The sequence below is a fragment of the Emericellopsis cladophorae genome (genome assembly GCF_022114955.1).
Source record: "Emericellopsis cladophorae strain MUM 19.33 chromosome Unknown NODE_9_length_645218_cov_115_098568, whole genome shotgun sequence".
Lineage (NCBI taxonomy): Eukaryota > Fungi > Ascomycota > Sordariomycetes > Hypocreales > Bionectriaceae > Emericellopsis > Emericellopsis cladophorae.
In genome coordinates, this window is record NW_026250934.1 from 129,764 (window position 1) to 144,586 (window position 14,823).

At 57.2% G+C, this 14,823-nt stretch overlaps 5 protein-coding genes across 5 annotated transcripts; 4 read left to right on the forward strand and 1 right to left on the reverse strand.

Annotated features, from left to right (window-relative positions):
• Window positions 1-78: 78 nt before the first annotated feature.
• J7T54_000605 (mRNA 3'-end-processing protein-like protein) lies at window positions 79-840 on the forward strand (the record flags this gene model as incomplete). The annotated part of the gene is made up of 1 exon (XM_051504443.1): window positions 79-840. The coding sequence occupies one exon, from the start codon at window positions 79-81 to the stop codon at window positions 838-840; it is 762 nt and encodes a 253-aa protein (XP_051363959.1).
• Window positions 841-900: 60 nt separating this feature from the next.
• On the reverse strand, window positions 901-2,495 carry J7T54_000606 (uncharacterized protein; the record flags this gene model as incomplete). Its single annotated transcript, XM_051504444.1, has 3 exons — window positions 901-1,836; window positions 1,893-2,408; window positions 2,463-2,495. The coding sequence occupies 3 exons, from the start codon at window positions 2,493-2,495 to the stop codon at window positions 901-903; spliced, it is 1,485 nt and encodes a 494-aa protein (XP_051363960.1).
• A 786-nt stretch (window positions 2,496-3,281) lies between these two features.
• On the forward strand, window positions 3,282-6,389 carry J7T54_000607 (Acetamidase; the record flags this gene model as incomplete). Its single annotated transcript, XM_051504445.1, has 6 exons — window positions 3,282-3,319; window positions 3,367-4,753; window positions 4,811-4,969; window positions 5,487-5,589; window positions 5,644-5,778; window positions 5,836-6,389. 6 exons carry the CDS (start codon window positions 3,282-3,284, stop codon window positions 6,387-6,389), a joined length of 2,376 nt encoding a protein of 791 aa, XP_051363961.1.
• An 844-nt stretch (window positions 6,390-7,233) lies between these two features.
• J7T54_000608 (DNA damage response protein-like protein) lies at window positions 7,234-9,172 on the forward strand (the record flags this gene model as incomplete). Its single annotated transcript, XM_051504446.1, has 5 exons — window positions 7,234-7,411; window positions 7,528-8,451; window positions 8,585-8,650; window positions 8,970-9,024; window positions 9,100-9,172. 5 exons carry the CDS (start codon window positions 7,234-7,236, stop codon window positions 9,170-9,172), a joined length of 1,296 nt encoding a protein of 431 aa, XP_051363962.1.
• Window positions 9,173-10,276: 1,104 nt separating this feature from the next.
• J7T54_000609 (Two-component system protein A-like protein) lies at window positions 10,277-14,444 on the forward strand (the record flags this gene model as incomplete). Its single annotated transcript, XM_051504447.1, has 2 exons — window positions 10,277-13,632; window positions 13,688-14,444. 2 exons carry the CDS (start codon window positions 10,277-10,279, stop codon window positions 14,442-14,444), a joined length of 4,113 nt encoding a protein of 1,370 aa, XP_051363963.1.
• Window positions 14,445-14,823: the final 379 nt, after the last annotated feature.

The following is a 14,823-nucleotide window of genomic DNA, read 5'->3' on the forward strand; positions in this document are numbered from 1 at the left end:
TGCTGTGCCGTCAGTGAATCATTGTCAGGCAAATCAGCTGCCACTCTTCTCCACTAGAGCCCGCACAAAACCACAGCCATGGCGACGGCCACATCGCCCCAAGCCGCCGCCAGCGCCATCCTCAACCACACCTCGCCCACCTACACATTCGCCTTCACGCCCTTCCTCCAGCAGACCTACCAGGTCTCCCTCCCCGCCGACCGGCCGATATGCCGTGCCTTCAACACGGGTACCTGCCCCAACGGCACGCGCTGCCCGGAGCGCCACGTCCTCATCAACCCCTCCGAGTCCACACAGCGCCAGGGCGGCCTCAACTCGCTCGTGTGCAAGCACTGGCTGCGCGGGCTCTGCAAAAAGGGCGAGCACTGCGAGTTCTTGCACGAATACAACCTACGCAAGATGCCCGAGTGCAACTTCTTTATGCGCAACGGGTACTGCTCTAACGGCGACGAGTGTCTCTACCTGCACATTGATCCGCTCTCGCGGCTGCCCCCGTGTCCGCACTACGACATGGGCTTCTGCCCCCTGGGCCCGCGCTGCGCGAAGAAGCACGTGCGGAGGAAACTGTGCGTGTACTACTTGGCCGGGTTCTGCCCCGACGGACCCGAGTGCAAGGCGGGCGCGCATCCAAAGTGGCAGACCAACCTCGATCGGCCGCGGGCGAGGAGCGAGGTCAAGGAGGAGGAAGACGCAGAGAGGGAGGCAAGGATCGAAGCGGCCATGGGCCGGGAGGAGGAGGAGCGCAGAGAGGACTGGGGTGGCGGACGCGGCGGCGGTCAACATCGCGGCAGGGGTGGGCGGTGGAGAGGGGGCAGAGGACGATTCAGAGGAAAGCACTAAAAGTGAAGTCTCGATACCCCAAGGTGCGAGAGAGGAGTCTGTACATTTCATTGGTTTTATCTACAGCTGCGACGGCGATCGCCCCCAAACACCACTTTCCACGTCGGCCCTCCAGATATTCTTCTCCGGTGTGATGGCGACAAATTGCTCCGACGCGGAGCCCTCATCACCATTCTCTGATCCATCGCGCGACGACCCTTCATACGAGCTCGTCTTCCAAGTGGAGAGCTGGTCGACCTTGCGGATGCCCATCATCCACGAAACCAGGCTCCTGGGGGCGAAGCGGCCGACGAAGCCATAGACGCTCGCACCAAGACCGACGCGGATCGTGTCGGCGGCTATGGATCCGTCGATCACGTCAAAGACCGAATTATGGAGATGGCGTAGCGACGATCCCTTGAGGCCCCTGATGCGACCACCCGAAATGGCACTGCTCGTCTGCGCCATAAAGTTGCGCCCGTAGACGTGCCGGGCACCGTCGGGCCAGACGAGCGTGTCCTCAGGATTCCCAGCTCCCAGCGATGCGTTCTGTCGTGCTGGCACAAAGGCGGACAGGTCAAATGTACCGAGCTGCATGTGGGTGACCGTAATGTCCAGTGGCCTCAGCTCGGCGGTCAAGACGTCGGTGAACGCTCCCAGTGCCGAACACACCGTTGCCTCGGGTGCATGGAAGGGCGGGTTGATGGATGAGATGATGCTGGGTGTAAAGACGAGGACCTTTGGCGGGATCCATTTCTCCCCGATGGGCTGCAACCTCGAGGTCAGCAGTGGTAGGAAAGCTTGGATTGTGAGGATGGGCTGCAGTAGATGTGTGTTAAAGAGGTCGGCAAAGCTGGAGGGCGGGATGGTCGCAATGGGCGAGGTTTGGTAGTTGAGACTCGGTATGAGAATGATGGATTTGAGAGTGAGGGCGTTGGGTTTGACGGTGGGCGCAGGCGAAGAGCCGGACTGGAGATGGAGTGCGAAGCGTTCTATGGCGGCCCCGGCTTTGGGCGGCTGTCCTTTTGTTAGGTTTTTACGCATGAGTAGGGGAGGGTAAGGAGTGCACTCACATCTGTTGTGTCGATAGTCAGCGGTCGGATGTCCGGCCTCGCTAGCGCAGATACAGCTCCCTCGTCCTCAGCCGCATTGCACACAATGTACACGACAAACCCGCGTCTCTCCATGTCCAAGGCCAATGACTTTGTGAGTGGCAGACTCGCCGAGCCAGCGATCACGACAACCTCTGTTCGTCCACCGTTCCTGGCGCGCTTCGCTCGCCGTACTTTGCGAGCGGATTTACCGGTCTGGTATCCCTTCCAGACGACGGTTCCACACGCAAGGACTATGCATCCTGTAAGGATTTTGTTTCGCCAGATCCATGCTTGGACCTGATCCAACCTCGACAGAGCAGAGACGGGTACGGGCGCTGGCTTGGGCGGCGGGAGATTCGGCCGTATAGTGTCTGGGATCCACGAGGACTGGGAGAGCGTGGAGCGGATCTGTGAAGCGGCAGCGTCGACTTGTGTGTTGATGACTTCAGCGACAGAACCGCTGTAGGAGACGATGCGGTCAGGCAGCGAGGCGAGCTGGATTCGTCAGCGGAGGAGAACACGCGCCTGCCCAAGAGAGCATGTACTTACCGCGTCCAGGAACTGCTGGTCGTCAGCAGACATGATGCCGTCGGTGGTGATGGGATACTATTGCGGTGCTGTTGGGCATGAAGAAGAAGCAGATGACGCCTGTTTGCTCTTTCCTTTGACTTCGCGTCGGCAGACCAGGGCCTGCAGATGCGTTTCCGTGATTGGATGCCGGGCTTGGCGGCTCTCCACCCTTATCAGGCAGATGGAGGTGGGGCTATCTCCATGTTCATATGCAGCACGCGAGGACAAGTCAGGCCAGGAAGATCATGATGTAGGGAAGTATTTTGATTTGATGGATCAAGGAGGAGTATTATAGGGGACCTCCTTCACACGTACGTAGTACGCCTACCATAAAATGTAATGCTGCCATGTTGTTGCGGACATACAGCTGTCAGTGTACTCTCAAAAAGTCACATGCATGCGCGCGTGAGCGCCAGCTGCGTCAAAGGATTCAACGGGACCATTTCATGTACGGATCGAGTGATACATACACGCATTGCACACGGTAGAAAACAAAACATCTAGCCTTTCTGGCTAAGACCCCTCATTTACCAAAGTTATTTGTCCTGAATCCACTCAGCTCAGTGTCGACAGCGCCCTAAGGAGCGTAGCTACCCCAGATTACCCCACACGCCCAGCGAACGGCTACTCACGGCAAGCTGCAGCTCAGTCGATCTATCTCTTAGTCAACACTTAAAGCCAGACAGCCCGCCCGTGCGTCCCCATCCCTTATCTGGTCCTCGGCGTCTCGATCCTTTTCCTCCCGATCTTCCCCTCAGCTCTGATTGTCCGAAGCCCACGAGGACACATACAGACACCATGTTCCTCTTGGATTATCTCAACCACCGGCGCGACTGGTAAGACGTCACGTCTCCCACAGAATAGCAGAACTGACAAGAGGCAGCCAGTTCAAACAGAACGAGCGCGTCGCTCGCCTCCGTGGCCTCCCCTCGTGCTACCACGCCGCCTTCTCTCCTCTCGACCGCGACATCGTCACCAAGCCCATCCAATCGCTCGTCGAAGATGTCCACAACGACCCCTCCAAGGCTACGCAGATCTTGCGCACTTACGGTAAAGTGGCCGTCAAAGCGCACGAGAAAACCAACTGTGTGACGGAAGTCATGATCGAGCCCGCTGAACGCTGGCTCAAGGACGGCAGCGTCAATCTCAAGGGGCCATTGGCCGGAATCCCGATCAGCCTGAAGGATTCCCTCGAGGTGGGAGGGTTCGACACCACGGTGGGGATCAGCAGCCTGACAGGCAACGCGCAAAGGACCGACGGACCGCATGTGAAGCTCCTGAAAGACGCGGGCGCCGTGCCCTATGTCAAGACAAACATCCCCATCACGCTCCTCAGCTTCGAGTCGACCAACCAAGTCTGGGGCCAGTGCACAAACCCCTACAACGAAAAGTACACACCCGGTGGCTCGACAGGCGGCGAAGGTGCGCTGCTCGCCCTAGGAGGTCGGCTGGGTGTCGGCAGCGATGTGGCAGGCAGCGTGCGTGTCCCCGCGCACTGGAGCGGCATCTACTCTCTCCGCTGCTCGACGGGACGATGGCCCAAGAGTGGGGCTCTCACACCGATGCCTGGGCAAGACGGTGTGCCTTCGGTCCTGAGCCCAATGACCCGAACACTCAACGATTTGGCGTACTTTACCCGGTCGATTGTGCAAATGGAGCCGTGGAAATACTGCTACACGTGCCACCCGCTTGCCTGGCGATCAGATGTTGAGAAGGCGTACAAGGAGAAGAAGGTGCTCAAAGTTGGCATCATGCGAACAGACAATGTCGTCGACCCTTCACCACCATGCCAGCGAGCACTGGAGATGACAGAGGCCGCCCTGAGGAGGGCAGGGCACGAGATTAGGGAGATCTCACCTCCCGATCCCTACGAAGGTCTCCAGGCCGCCTCTCTCCTGCTGAATAACGACGGCGTGAGGACGGCGACTGACTGCATGCGCTGGGGCGAGTGGAACGACAAGGGCGTCGCACAGATGCTATTCTACATGAGACTACCCCGTCCGATCAAGTACCTACACTACCTGTGGGTCAAGTACGTCCGGCGGGATCCCGTCTGGGCGGGCTTGCTGCGAGACTGGCACCCCAAGAGTGCTTACGAGGTCTGGGGGCTGAACGCGAGGCGCGAGGCGTACAAGCGCAGGTGGTTCGAGTGGTGGAATCATGTGGACGTGGACTTTATCATCGCGCCGCCGAATGCCACGCCGGCAGTACCGCACGGTGGTATGCATGATGCCGTGAGCAGCTGTGGGTACACGTTCTTGTTCAATCTGGTGAGTCCCCTCCGATCCATTCCTGGTAGTCGAAACAATCATTGACGGCGTTTCCAGCTGGATTACACTGCAGGAATTATCCCTGTCACCCACGTTGACCGGGAGAAGGATGCCTTGAGCCCTCACTTCAACATCAAGAAGCTGAACGGTGTGGCGCAAGGAGCATACAAGCTGTATGATGCGGATGCGATGCACGGGCTGCCGGTGGGTGTGCAGGTAATTGGTCGGAGATTGGAGGAGGAGAAGGTGCTGGCTTGCATGGAGAGAGTAGAAGAGGCCTTGGGAGATGACAAGTTCAGACTCTTGGAGCTAGACTGAGCTGTTGGTCCCGGGGACGCAGCCTGGATACTACCACAGGTAAAAGCGCCTGACAATGAGTAAATGATGACATGTGAACCCTTGGCAAAATTATTGAGAAAACTGACATCTGTTGACTGAACGATCGGCACACTTTGATACGTCCTAAACTGATACTGCCGAGTAGTGTAGAAGGGAGGATTTCCCTGGACGCTGCCCCCTCGCCGAGATCGGAGCACCGGCTCGAGTACATAACAAGGGACGTCGAAGCGAGCATGCGCCTTTGATAGCATCGACATCCGTTTCGATTCGCATTTTCGCAAACATAGGACTGCATAGAGGAGTGCAATGACCGACAGTACTAACAAGGACCACTGGTCTTCATCGGTCAGCCCTTTTTCCTCCTTGCGTGACAAACCTCCACTTACACGCCCAGGCCTATCAACACTCAGCCTCTTTCGTGCCCAAGTTGGCAACCAAAATAGTCCAATGGCTTGACCTACAAAAGGACGATGTCCTTCTTGATGTCGGCTGTGGCGGTGCGTTGTCTGTTCATCGGATCATGGCCAACCTTTGCTGACGACGAGCGGTAGACGGCGTCCTCGACGTCGAATTCGCCAAGATCCTCGCCCAGGGCAGTGGATCTCTCCATGGAACTGATGCCTCTTTGGCCATGATCGACGCGGCGAGGCAAACTTGCAGAGACGCCCCCAATGCGACCTTTCAAGGTCCGTGAGCCGAGCAGCCCAAGTTTGTCGGTACACCCCTACTCACGTTTCACGCAGTGATTGACTCCACGACTCCGAATGCCTACCAGCGGGAGACCTACACCAAGGTATTTTCCAATGCAGCCCTCCACTGGATCCTCAGTGCTCCAAGCACGCGTACGTCAACCTTCCAGTCCATGTACGACGCTCTTCAGCCCGGTGGCTCGCTGATCCTGGAGATGGGTGGCCAAGGTAACGTATGCGAGATGCGCACAGCCATCGTGTCCGCGCTTGCTCGACGCATGTCCATGGAGAACATCATTGCCGCAGAGCCTTGGTTCTTCCCCAACGAAGCTTGGTTGCAGCGCACGCTTGAGAGCGTCGGGTTCGTGGTAGAGAGGTGTGAGCGCGAGTGGAGACCCACGACCGCCGACCGAGGCGGTGTCGAAGGTTGGGTGAGGTTGATGGGCGGACAGTGGCTGGATGTGCTAGATGATGAGCAGCAGCGGGAAGAAGTCATCAAAGAATGCGCACAGGTCCTGCGACACGTTTGTGGGGGAGAGGGTGGTGACGGGAAGGAGATGATCAGCTATGTCAGGCTGCGTGCGGTGGCCAAAAAGCCGGCCGCGTGAGAAGGGTGAATCATGATTTTTCAAGCGAAGCACACTTTTTTGTGCCTGCGTCTTTTGAGGTTCGGGGGTTCAGGTTCAACCCGGTGATTGAGTCTTGGTGCGGCAGTGATCGTGAAGCGGGTACGGATACGGTTTGATAGTATTCTCTGATGAGTAATCATTTCGCAGGCAGTGGGGACTCATAGGTGCGCACCTAGGTGCGTATCTAAGATTTCTTAGTCAGCTAAGCCCCATAGAATAGGTCCGTGTGCCAATTAGATACGCGCATGCCGCAAAGGCTGCCTGTGTAAGCGGCGATGAGGCTGCTTGTGTGTGCCTATGTGTGCGACATTGAAGCTGCCTTTGTGTGCGGCCTTGAAGCTGCCTATGTGTGTGTCTTTGTGTGCGGCCTTGGCCCTTGAGGCTGGTATGAGGCTAGGTACGTAAGGTATTTGATTGGCTCTTATGCGGACTTATGGGGTTCCGGCTGACTAAGAAATCTTAGCCGCGCACCTATGAGTCCCCGCAGGCAGTTTCACGTCGTCCTCAGCAGCAGCCTCTCGGAGTCACACTCGTGAACAATGTGCAGCCACCAGTGAATCCATTGCGAAACCTGGAGGACAACGACCGGACAGTGGCAAGCAGTCATGTGTCGGATTCGGTCGCTTTCTCAAAGGTCTGGTGCCAATCGCTGATAAAAGGCTAAAGGTCCTCCGTCTCTCTTTTGATCTCGATAGTCGTGACCGCCTTATCTGTCGACTGGGTATCCTTCGCTACTCTCCGCAAGACACTTCAGGGCCGCTTCGAGCCTGTGCCAACCTTTTTACCGACTTCTTTCTTTCTTTCTACACTGTAGCAGAATAAGATGCCCGAGGTAGACGCCCTGATCAGGGCCTACCGCCACCTGCATGGTTTTCCCCGAGCAAACGAGGCTTTGCAAACCCTCAAGAAAATCGCCTCCCTAGTGAAGCCGATCATGCGGGCGCGCAACTGGAAGATCTTCGAGCTGACAGAGTTTTTCCCCAATGAGGGCCATCTCCTAGGTATGCTGACTCTCCGACCTCTCTTGGTACATTGAGTGGCTCACAGGGAAAAGGGCTCAACGTAAATAAGGGAAAGTTAATTTGTCTCCGTCTGCGATACCACAGTGACAGGACAGCCTTTCTTCCTTTTGAGGAGGTCGTCGACACGATGCTGCACGAGCTCTGCCATAACGTCATCAGTCCTCACAACTCGTCCTTTCACGCGCTTTGGAACCAGCTACGCGATGAGCTCGAAGCCCTGCTCCAAAAGGGCTTCACGGGCCAGAACTTCCTATCCTCCGGGCAGAGACTTGGCGGAGGGAGGATGCCGCAGCAGGAAATTAGAAGGCTGGCACGTGAAGCAGCTCAGCAGCAGCAGGCAGTACTAGCCCGGCAAGGCTTCTCGCGCCGACTCGGGGGCGAGATACAGAATGGTTGGAACCATGTGCGCGCCGCCGTGCCCCCATCAGCGCGGAGACATCAAGAAGGAAGGAGGATGTGCAGTGACAAAATGACAGAGCGCCAGATCATTGATCTGACGCAGAGCGCCAAGGATCGCAGCACCATGACAGCAGCAGAGGGGGAGGAAGCGAACGAGGCGGCCATAGCGCAGGCCTTGTGGGAGATGACCCAGGAGGATGAGAAGAAGGCACTCGGCAAAGACTACGCTGCACCTTCGCAGGAAAACCCTATGGGCAGCGGTGGGAAGTTGGGCATGGGCGACAGGTGGTCGTGCCATGTGTGCACGCTGGTGAACCCGGCAGCCTATCTCTGCTGCGATGCATGTGGTAGCGAGCGTTCCGCCGGTGATAAGATTCCTGCCAGCAACCGTGCCAGCAACAGCGGTGGCACGCCGCGGCCACAGAGTCCAAGTCCAACACCACGGGTCCCTGAGACGGTGGATCTCACAGCCTCGCCGAGTCCGCCTCGGCCGGCAAACAAGAAACGACGTCGCATGGAGGATCGGCCAGCAATGAAGCCAACAAGAAGGACCATGCTACCGCCGACATGGAGATGTGTGTGGTGTAGCAAGGTGATGGAGCAGCAGTGGTGGACGTGCAGTGAGTGTGGCCGAATGAAGGAGAGGTCGTAACCGCAGCGACTGGGCACGATTGGAGATCTGATGGATGCATGGGAAATGCATGTTGTTTGAGAAATCCCATCACGACCCTGGATGTGCACCCTGACGCAAAGCGTTCGCGAGCTGCATGCTCATTGAGCAAAATGACTTCATGGCGCCGAGGGCATCGTCATGCCAGAGTAAGCTCTTTTTCCACCGACACGGGTGAGGCGCATGACGTAGGGCGAGTTTTGGAGGCACGGGGGTCTGATTGGCCCATTGGGGCTTTCTCTGGTTGGTGGATCTAGCTTGGCTGAGATCGTGCGTACCCGCTTGGCCCGCGGCAGTGACGTACAGCATGCCGCCATCACGGGTGGTTACATGTAAGTACAGCCGATACACATCCATCTAGATGATAGAATCAGAATGAATTGCTGCTCGAGGAGCGGCGTCTAGACTCGGACTAATAATAGCGCTCACGATGAGCTGAGGTGACCAGACCCTCCTAACAGAGGACAGGAGACTGGACTGAACACGCGGTCTCGAACCAGGGCACCATGCCCGACGCATGGGTGTATGTGGGGCTATCTGCACTCTGCAGCGACAATGCCGGGGTACGCACACCCACTGAAGTCGCGGCGCGATCCAGTCTCAGCGGGTGCCGGGCGGAGGCTACAGCACTCGCGCAGCCCCGCACAGCAGCATTGTCCGCTGTAACTTAGACTTGAGGGAGCCAACTCAAGGTTCCGTGCCGGTGGACCATCCAATGAGCGTCGGAGAGCAAAGATGGTTTCTGGGGTCCGTGAGGACTTCACGATGTCGTGCGCAGCGCAGCATTCACCTGTACGGGACTTGTGCTGTAGATGAATCAGATTCTGTAAGTGAATCAGAGTGTCTTGGTCTAGTTGAAACTCTCCGCGAGACTCGCTGGAGTGTCTCTGGTTGGTATGGGAATCGACAATGGCACGTCCCGCTCGTGGGAAAGCAGCAAGTCCCCGCCATGATCGCGATGCCCAGGATTCTAGGCTCGCACCACGAATGCAGCGCACAAAATAATAGTCTCTGTTTTTAGGCCCACCCGACTAGGGATATGATCCTGGTCTCAGTTCGATAGGCTGGCTCCACGGGGCTGGCCTGGATTGTCGATCATCTGACACTGGGGTCAATCTCAATCGAGCGTTTGATGCACTGCGATGATTGTATTTTCTTCTTCACGAACCGTGGCTGCGTACCTATTTGTCCATCCTCCAATTTTTCCTTCATTCTCTGATCCCGCTGTGGCCGAATTGAGGCAGCGCACGACTTCTGCAGCAGTGCCTAACCTGGCCTGATCTGACAGAGCGTCATCACCTGCCTGTCACAGCCTGCCACAGCCTGCCACAGCCACTTCTGGTTGTACCTTCCTCCTTCCGGCCACTCTTGCCGCCTGTCGACATTGTCAACCCGGATCTGCGGTTCGAGAAGCCCAAGTCGAGTGTTCGATTACGATTCAACCTACGAGTCTTCTCCCAGCCGGAACTTGTCGTGGTCATTCTAAGGGCCACCGTCTTTCGGCATCTAGAAACGAAGGAGTGCACCATCGTCATCCCCTGCCCGCCAGCGCAGCGTGCCCCTCGACAAGTTACAACTCCACCCCATTCCCCGTATCCGACTCTTCCATTCTTCCCCAACTGCGGCCGAAGTGGTGGAACAGGCGCGACGCAGTACACGCGATAGCTACACCGGCTGGCCATGTTTGTGCCATGCCCGTTGTATGCTAAAGCCTCTCCACAACAAGAACCCCCTCCAGCACGCGATTCCATGGTTGGCACGCGGGACGCCACGATATGACACCCCCCGACACCCTCAACATCAGCGACGACCCTCGAGCTTTTAGGCCCGCGCATTCAATAACGCACGATGCAGACACGGCAGTTGATGATGAGGCTGGCTCCTCCCAGACGACACCACTGGGACAGCCTACCACAGACCCGAAACCGACCCAGACGAGACCCCCGTTGAGACCCAGCCCTGGTATCGCCGCTCCTGGCACAGGAGACGACCTTCCACACTCCCTCGGGGGATCCGGTGTCCCGAGGATGCCTTCCGACGGCCTCAAGCGGCCCCAACCTGAATCTCTCAGCCCGCTCCGGTTGGCGATGCCGACCATATCGCCTGGGCAGCTTGCCTTCTCAGCGCTGCAATATCTCCCGGTGCCAACACTTGTCTTGAGCAGCCTGAAAACCGTCCTTCTCGCAAACGAAGCCCTCGGGCGTATGCTGGGAATCGTGGACGACCACTTGGACGAGGTGGATGCCTCGACGACCCTGGAACACTTGCGAGGTCAATCTCTCTCACAAGTCGGCATTGACATGATCCAGGATGGACAACCGGTCTGGGTGACGTGGGAGGTATTCCTGGACAATATCGTCAATGAAATGGGAGTTCGCCCGCCGGCAGGGACACGGAGGGGTTCCCCCAATGAAGGCCCAGACACGCCCAACACTGCCCCCACGCTCCCCATCGAACGAAGGTTGTCGGGTGGCCGCCCTACCCAAGACGCAGTCGTCGACGTGGTCGTTTCGCGGAAAGGCATAAGCAAAACGGCGTTCGACTCCCGGTACAAGTCCCAGGTTTCCGAATATCAGGTCTTTGCAAAGATGATCATCTCCATCTGGGAGCTTGAGGATCGGCAGACGTATTTCACACTGACCTTCACAAGCACACAGTCAACGCCTTCCTCTTTCGCTGCGCCACGCAAGTCGGTTGCTAAGCCCAGCATCCTCGAAGCGGCAGATAGGAAGACAATAGTGACTCCGCTGGCATCGAACCCGCCGTCAGTCGCTTCAAGTCGCGACTCATCCGAGCCATCCTTTTACAGCCCCTCGGCCGTGACAATGTCCGCCACTCCATTCCCTCCCATGGGCCCGCCTTCCGTAGCGTCGCGGTCCAGCACGCCCTCGGTCCTGCAAAAGATGCTGAGGATGAAGGATGCGTTACTAGACCACACACAGATGCCCATCCTGGCCATGTGGAAGGATGGAAGCGTCACGTTCCCCAACAAGGCAGCAAGACGACTGTTTCGAAAAGACTCGAGTCGCGACGCATCAGGCGATGGGTATGAGGTCCTTAAGAAGTTTGACCTGTGGACCGAGGATTTCAGCCGCGCTCTTGAGATCGAAGAGTACCCGATCTCAATCCTGCTTCGCACCGAGGAGGCCTTTTCTAGCATGCGCATCGGCATGTACAACGCAGATGGCGAGCAGTTGGTCATGGACGTTTTAGGTGAGGTAATACGAGATGAGAGCACCGGCGAGTTCCTGGCCGGTGTGGTCACTGGTCGCGACATTACCGGCATGACGAGAGAGATCACTGAAATCAAGGAGCGCGATGAGGAACGGTTCAGACTCATTTGCGACACCATGCCACAGCTCGTCTGGACCGCTCGGCCAGACGGTTACCATGACTTTTTCAACACCAGATGGTACACGTACACTGGTCTCACGCCTGAAGTGTGCTTGGGCAAGGGCTGGCAGCTTCCATTTCACCCAGATGACATGGCCGAGACGACGGCGCGCTGGGCGCATTGTTTGAAGACTGGCGATCCGTACGTCACGGAATATCGCTGCCTCAGCAAGGAAGGTGAATGGCGATGGTTCCTCGGGCGGGCGTTGGCAGTACGCAACAAGGAGACGGGGCAGATCGAGAAATGGTTTGGTACGTGTACGGATGTGCATGAGAGCATGGAGACCAAGCTCAACGCCAAGCGGACGAAACAGCAGCTCCTGAGCGTCATTGCGCACTCCCACGTGACAATCTTCACAGCGGATATGGATCGCAGGGTCACGATGCTTGAGGGAGCTCTCATCTGGGACAGTGGGAACGATGAGAGCCGGGACGACGGCAGATGGTTCATCGGACAAGATGTATACACCGTCTTCTCCAAGCTCACAGAGCATCTGTCCGAGGGGCTGAGGCCTCATTTCCTGGGCCCCGTTGAGGATATAATCAAAGGCAATGTCGCTGAGGACGTCGTTACCGAGGAGCACCCTTTCAATGGACGTTGGTACCGCACACGCTTCTTGCCCATGTATGGCAAGAGGGCCAGCGACGGCCGAGTGGTTGACGAGGCCTCCATCGAGGGTGTGATTGGCGTCATCATGGACGTGACGGAACTCCGACACCAGAAGCACGAGGCTGAAGTGCGGCTCAAGGAAAAGCGCAAGGCGGTCGCGAACGAGGCAGCAGCGCGAGAAGCCACGAGACTCAAGAGTCAATTCTTGGCCAACATGTCACACGAGATCAGGACGCCTATCACTGGTGTGTTGGGCATGGCCGAGCTCCTGGGCGGCATGGAACTCGATGCGGAGCAGAGGGAATACGTGGAGAACATCTACAGTTCTGCCAACTCCCTTTTGACAGTCATCAACGACATCTTGGATTTCTCCAAGGTAGAGTCTGGCCGGTTGGACGTGGAGGAGGTGCAGTTCTCACTCTCACTCATCGTCAAGGAAGTGGTTCGCATGCTTCAGTTCGCCGTGGAGAAGAAGAATCTCGACTTCCGGTCAGACATTGAGGCGGAAATCGAAACGGACATGGTGGTCATCGGCGACCCGGGACGCGTGCGACAAATCATCACCAACCTCCTGACCAACAGCATCAAATTCACCAATCAGGGCTACGTTCGGTTCTCTGTGCAAAAGGAAAAGGAGACAGCCGATTCGGTCACAGTACGATTCGTGGTTGAGGATACTGGCATTGGCATCCAGGATGAAGTTCGGAAGAAGCTTTTCCAGCCTTTCAGCCAAGGTGACGCCTCGACGGCCAGGCGCTTTGGTGGCACAGGTCTTGGCCTCACCATCTGCAAGAACCTCCTCGAATTAATGCGTGGGAGCATAAATCTGCAGTCCAAGGTCGGCAGCGGCACGACCGCCACGTTCTTCATCCCGTTTAGCAAAGTGCATGGACGCAAGGAAGCTCATCCAGTACAGGCCGGGGCGATCCCGGATAGGTTGCAGAGTGAGCTGAGCTTGTCGTGCAACAGCTCAGAGCAGGACCACCTTATCAACAGCGTGAACGAACTCGGGCAGAGCCCAGCACCTCTCCCAATGCGTCGCGCGTCCCTGCGGACACCACCCATAACCGCCAATGACCTCCCGCGCTCGGAAAGGGCCAAGATGCTTATTCTTGTGGTCGAGGACAAGTGAGTTCGCTCGATATCGCGGTAGAACCCCCTTTCTTTTCACTGACACACGCAGTCCCGTCAACCAGAAGATCGCGACCAAGACCATCAGCAAGCTGGGATTCCAGGTCACAGCCGCATGGAACGGGCGGGAGGCCCTTGAATATGTGGTCGATTCGACAAAGGGCAAGAATCCCAGGCCCGATGTCATCCTGATGGACGTACAGATGCCGGTCATTGACGGCTATAAGACAACTCACCTCATGCGGCACCACCTGCCTTACAAGCACTTCGTGCAGGATGTCCCCATTGTGGCCATGACGGCCTCGGCCATTCAGGGCGATCGGGAGAAGTGCACAAAGGCCGGCATGGATGACTACCTCTCGAAGCCGGTCACCATGAGCATTCTCGAGCGCATGCTCATTCGGTGGTGCCTCCAGAGACGTCGTGCATGTCCGTCACCAGCACCATCCGACTGCTCGGAGCATTCGGAGCATTGTGAGAATGCGGACATCCCGCACGTCGCGCATGACGAGCAGGAGCCGTCGTCGGAGGCTCCTGGCGGCGGTGATAATTCGGCGCTCACGCCCCGTCCGCTGACGACCAACGGCCAGTCGGAGCCTTCGCCATTCGACTCACCTATGCCGCCACAGGAGGTGCGACGACCCGAAGGCGAGAAGGAGCACGCGAGTCTTCTGCAGGAGACGAAACTCATCGATGCGGCCGGGGGGCCACCGACGACGATGAGGAGCTCAAGTTTCCAAGCGCCGTCGCGGGGCGAGGCGTTGACTGAGGCAAATATGAACAAGCTCAAGTCGGAGGCCAGATCGTAGGACAGGCCAGGCCTGGCTGAGAGGACCGTACATACTGCATAGCTTTGGGCCGGCTTGCTATCTCACTTTACGATACACGATGCAGCAGGGCAACAAAAACGTTTGATTCTCGTCCTAAGAGAGGAGTTTTTTCTCTTTTTCTTTTGGCGTTAGGTGGACTGGAAGGGGCGGTCTGGTGAAGGGTGTTAATAATTGATGCACATATGGAACCCTACGGGTGGCACGGGTGTTTTCATTCAGTTTGGGGATATACCTGGAACCCTAGAGGCTTGGTGTTACAGCAAAATAGACGAGCCTGATTCACTGCAATACGCCAATAAAAAAATAAAAATATACAGCATACACGTCCCGATGCCACCAGCCTCCATGAATCAGAGTG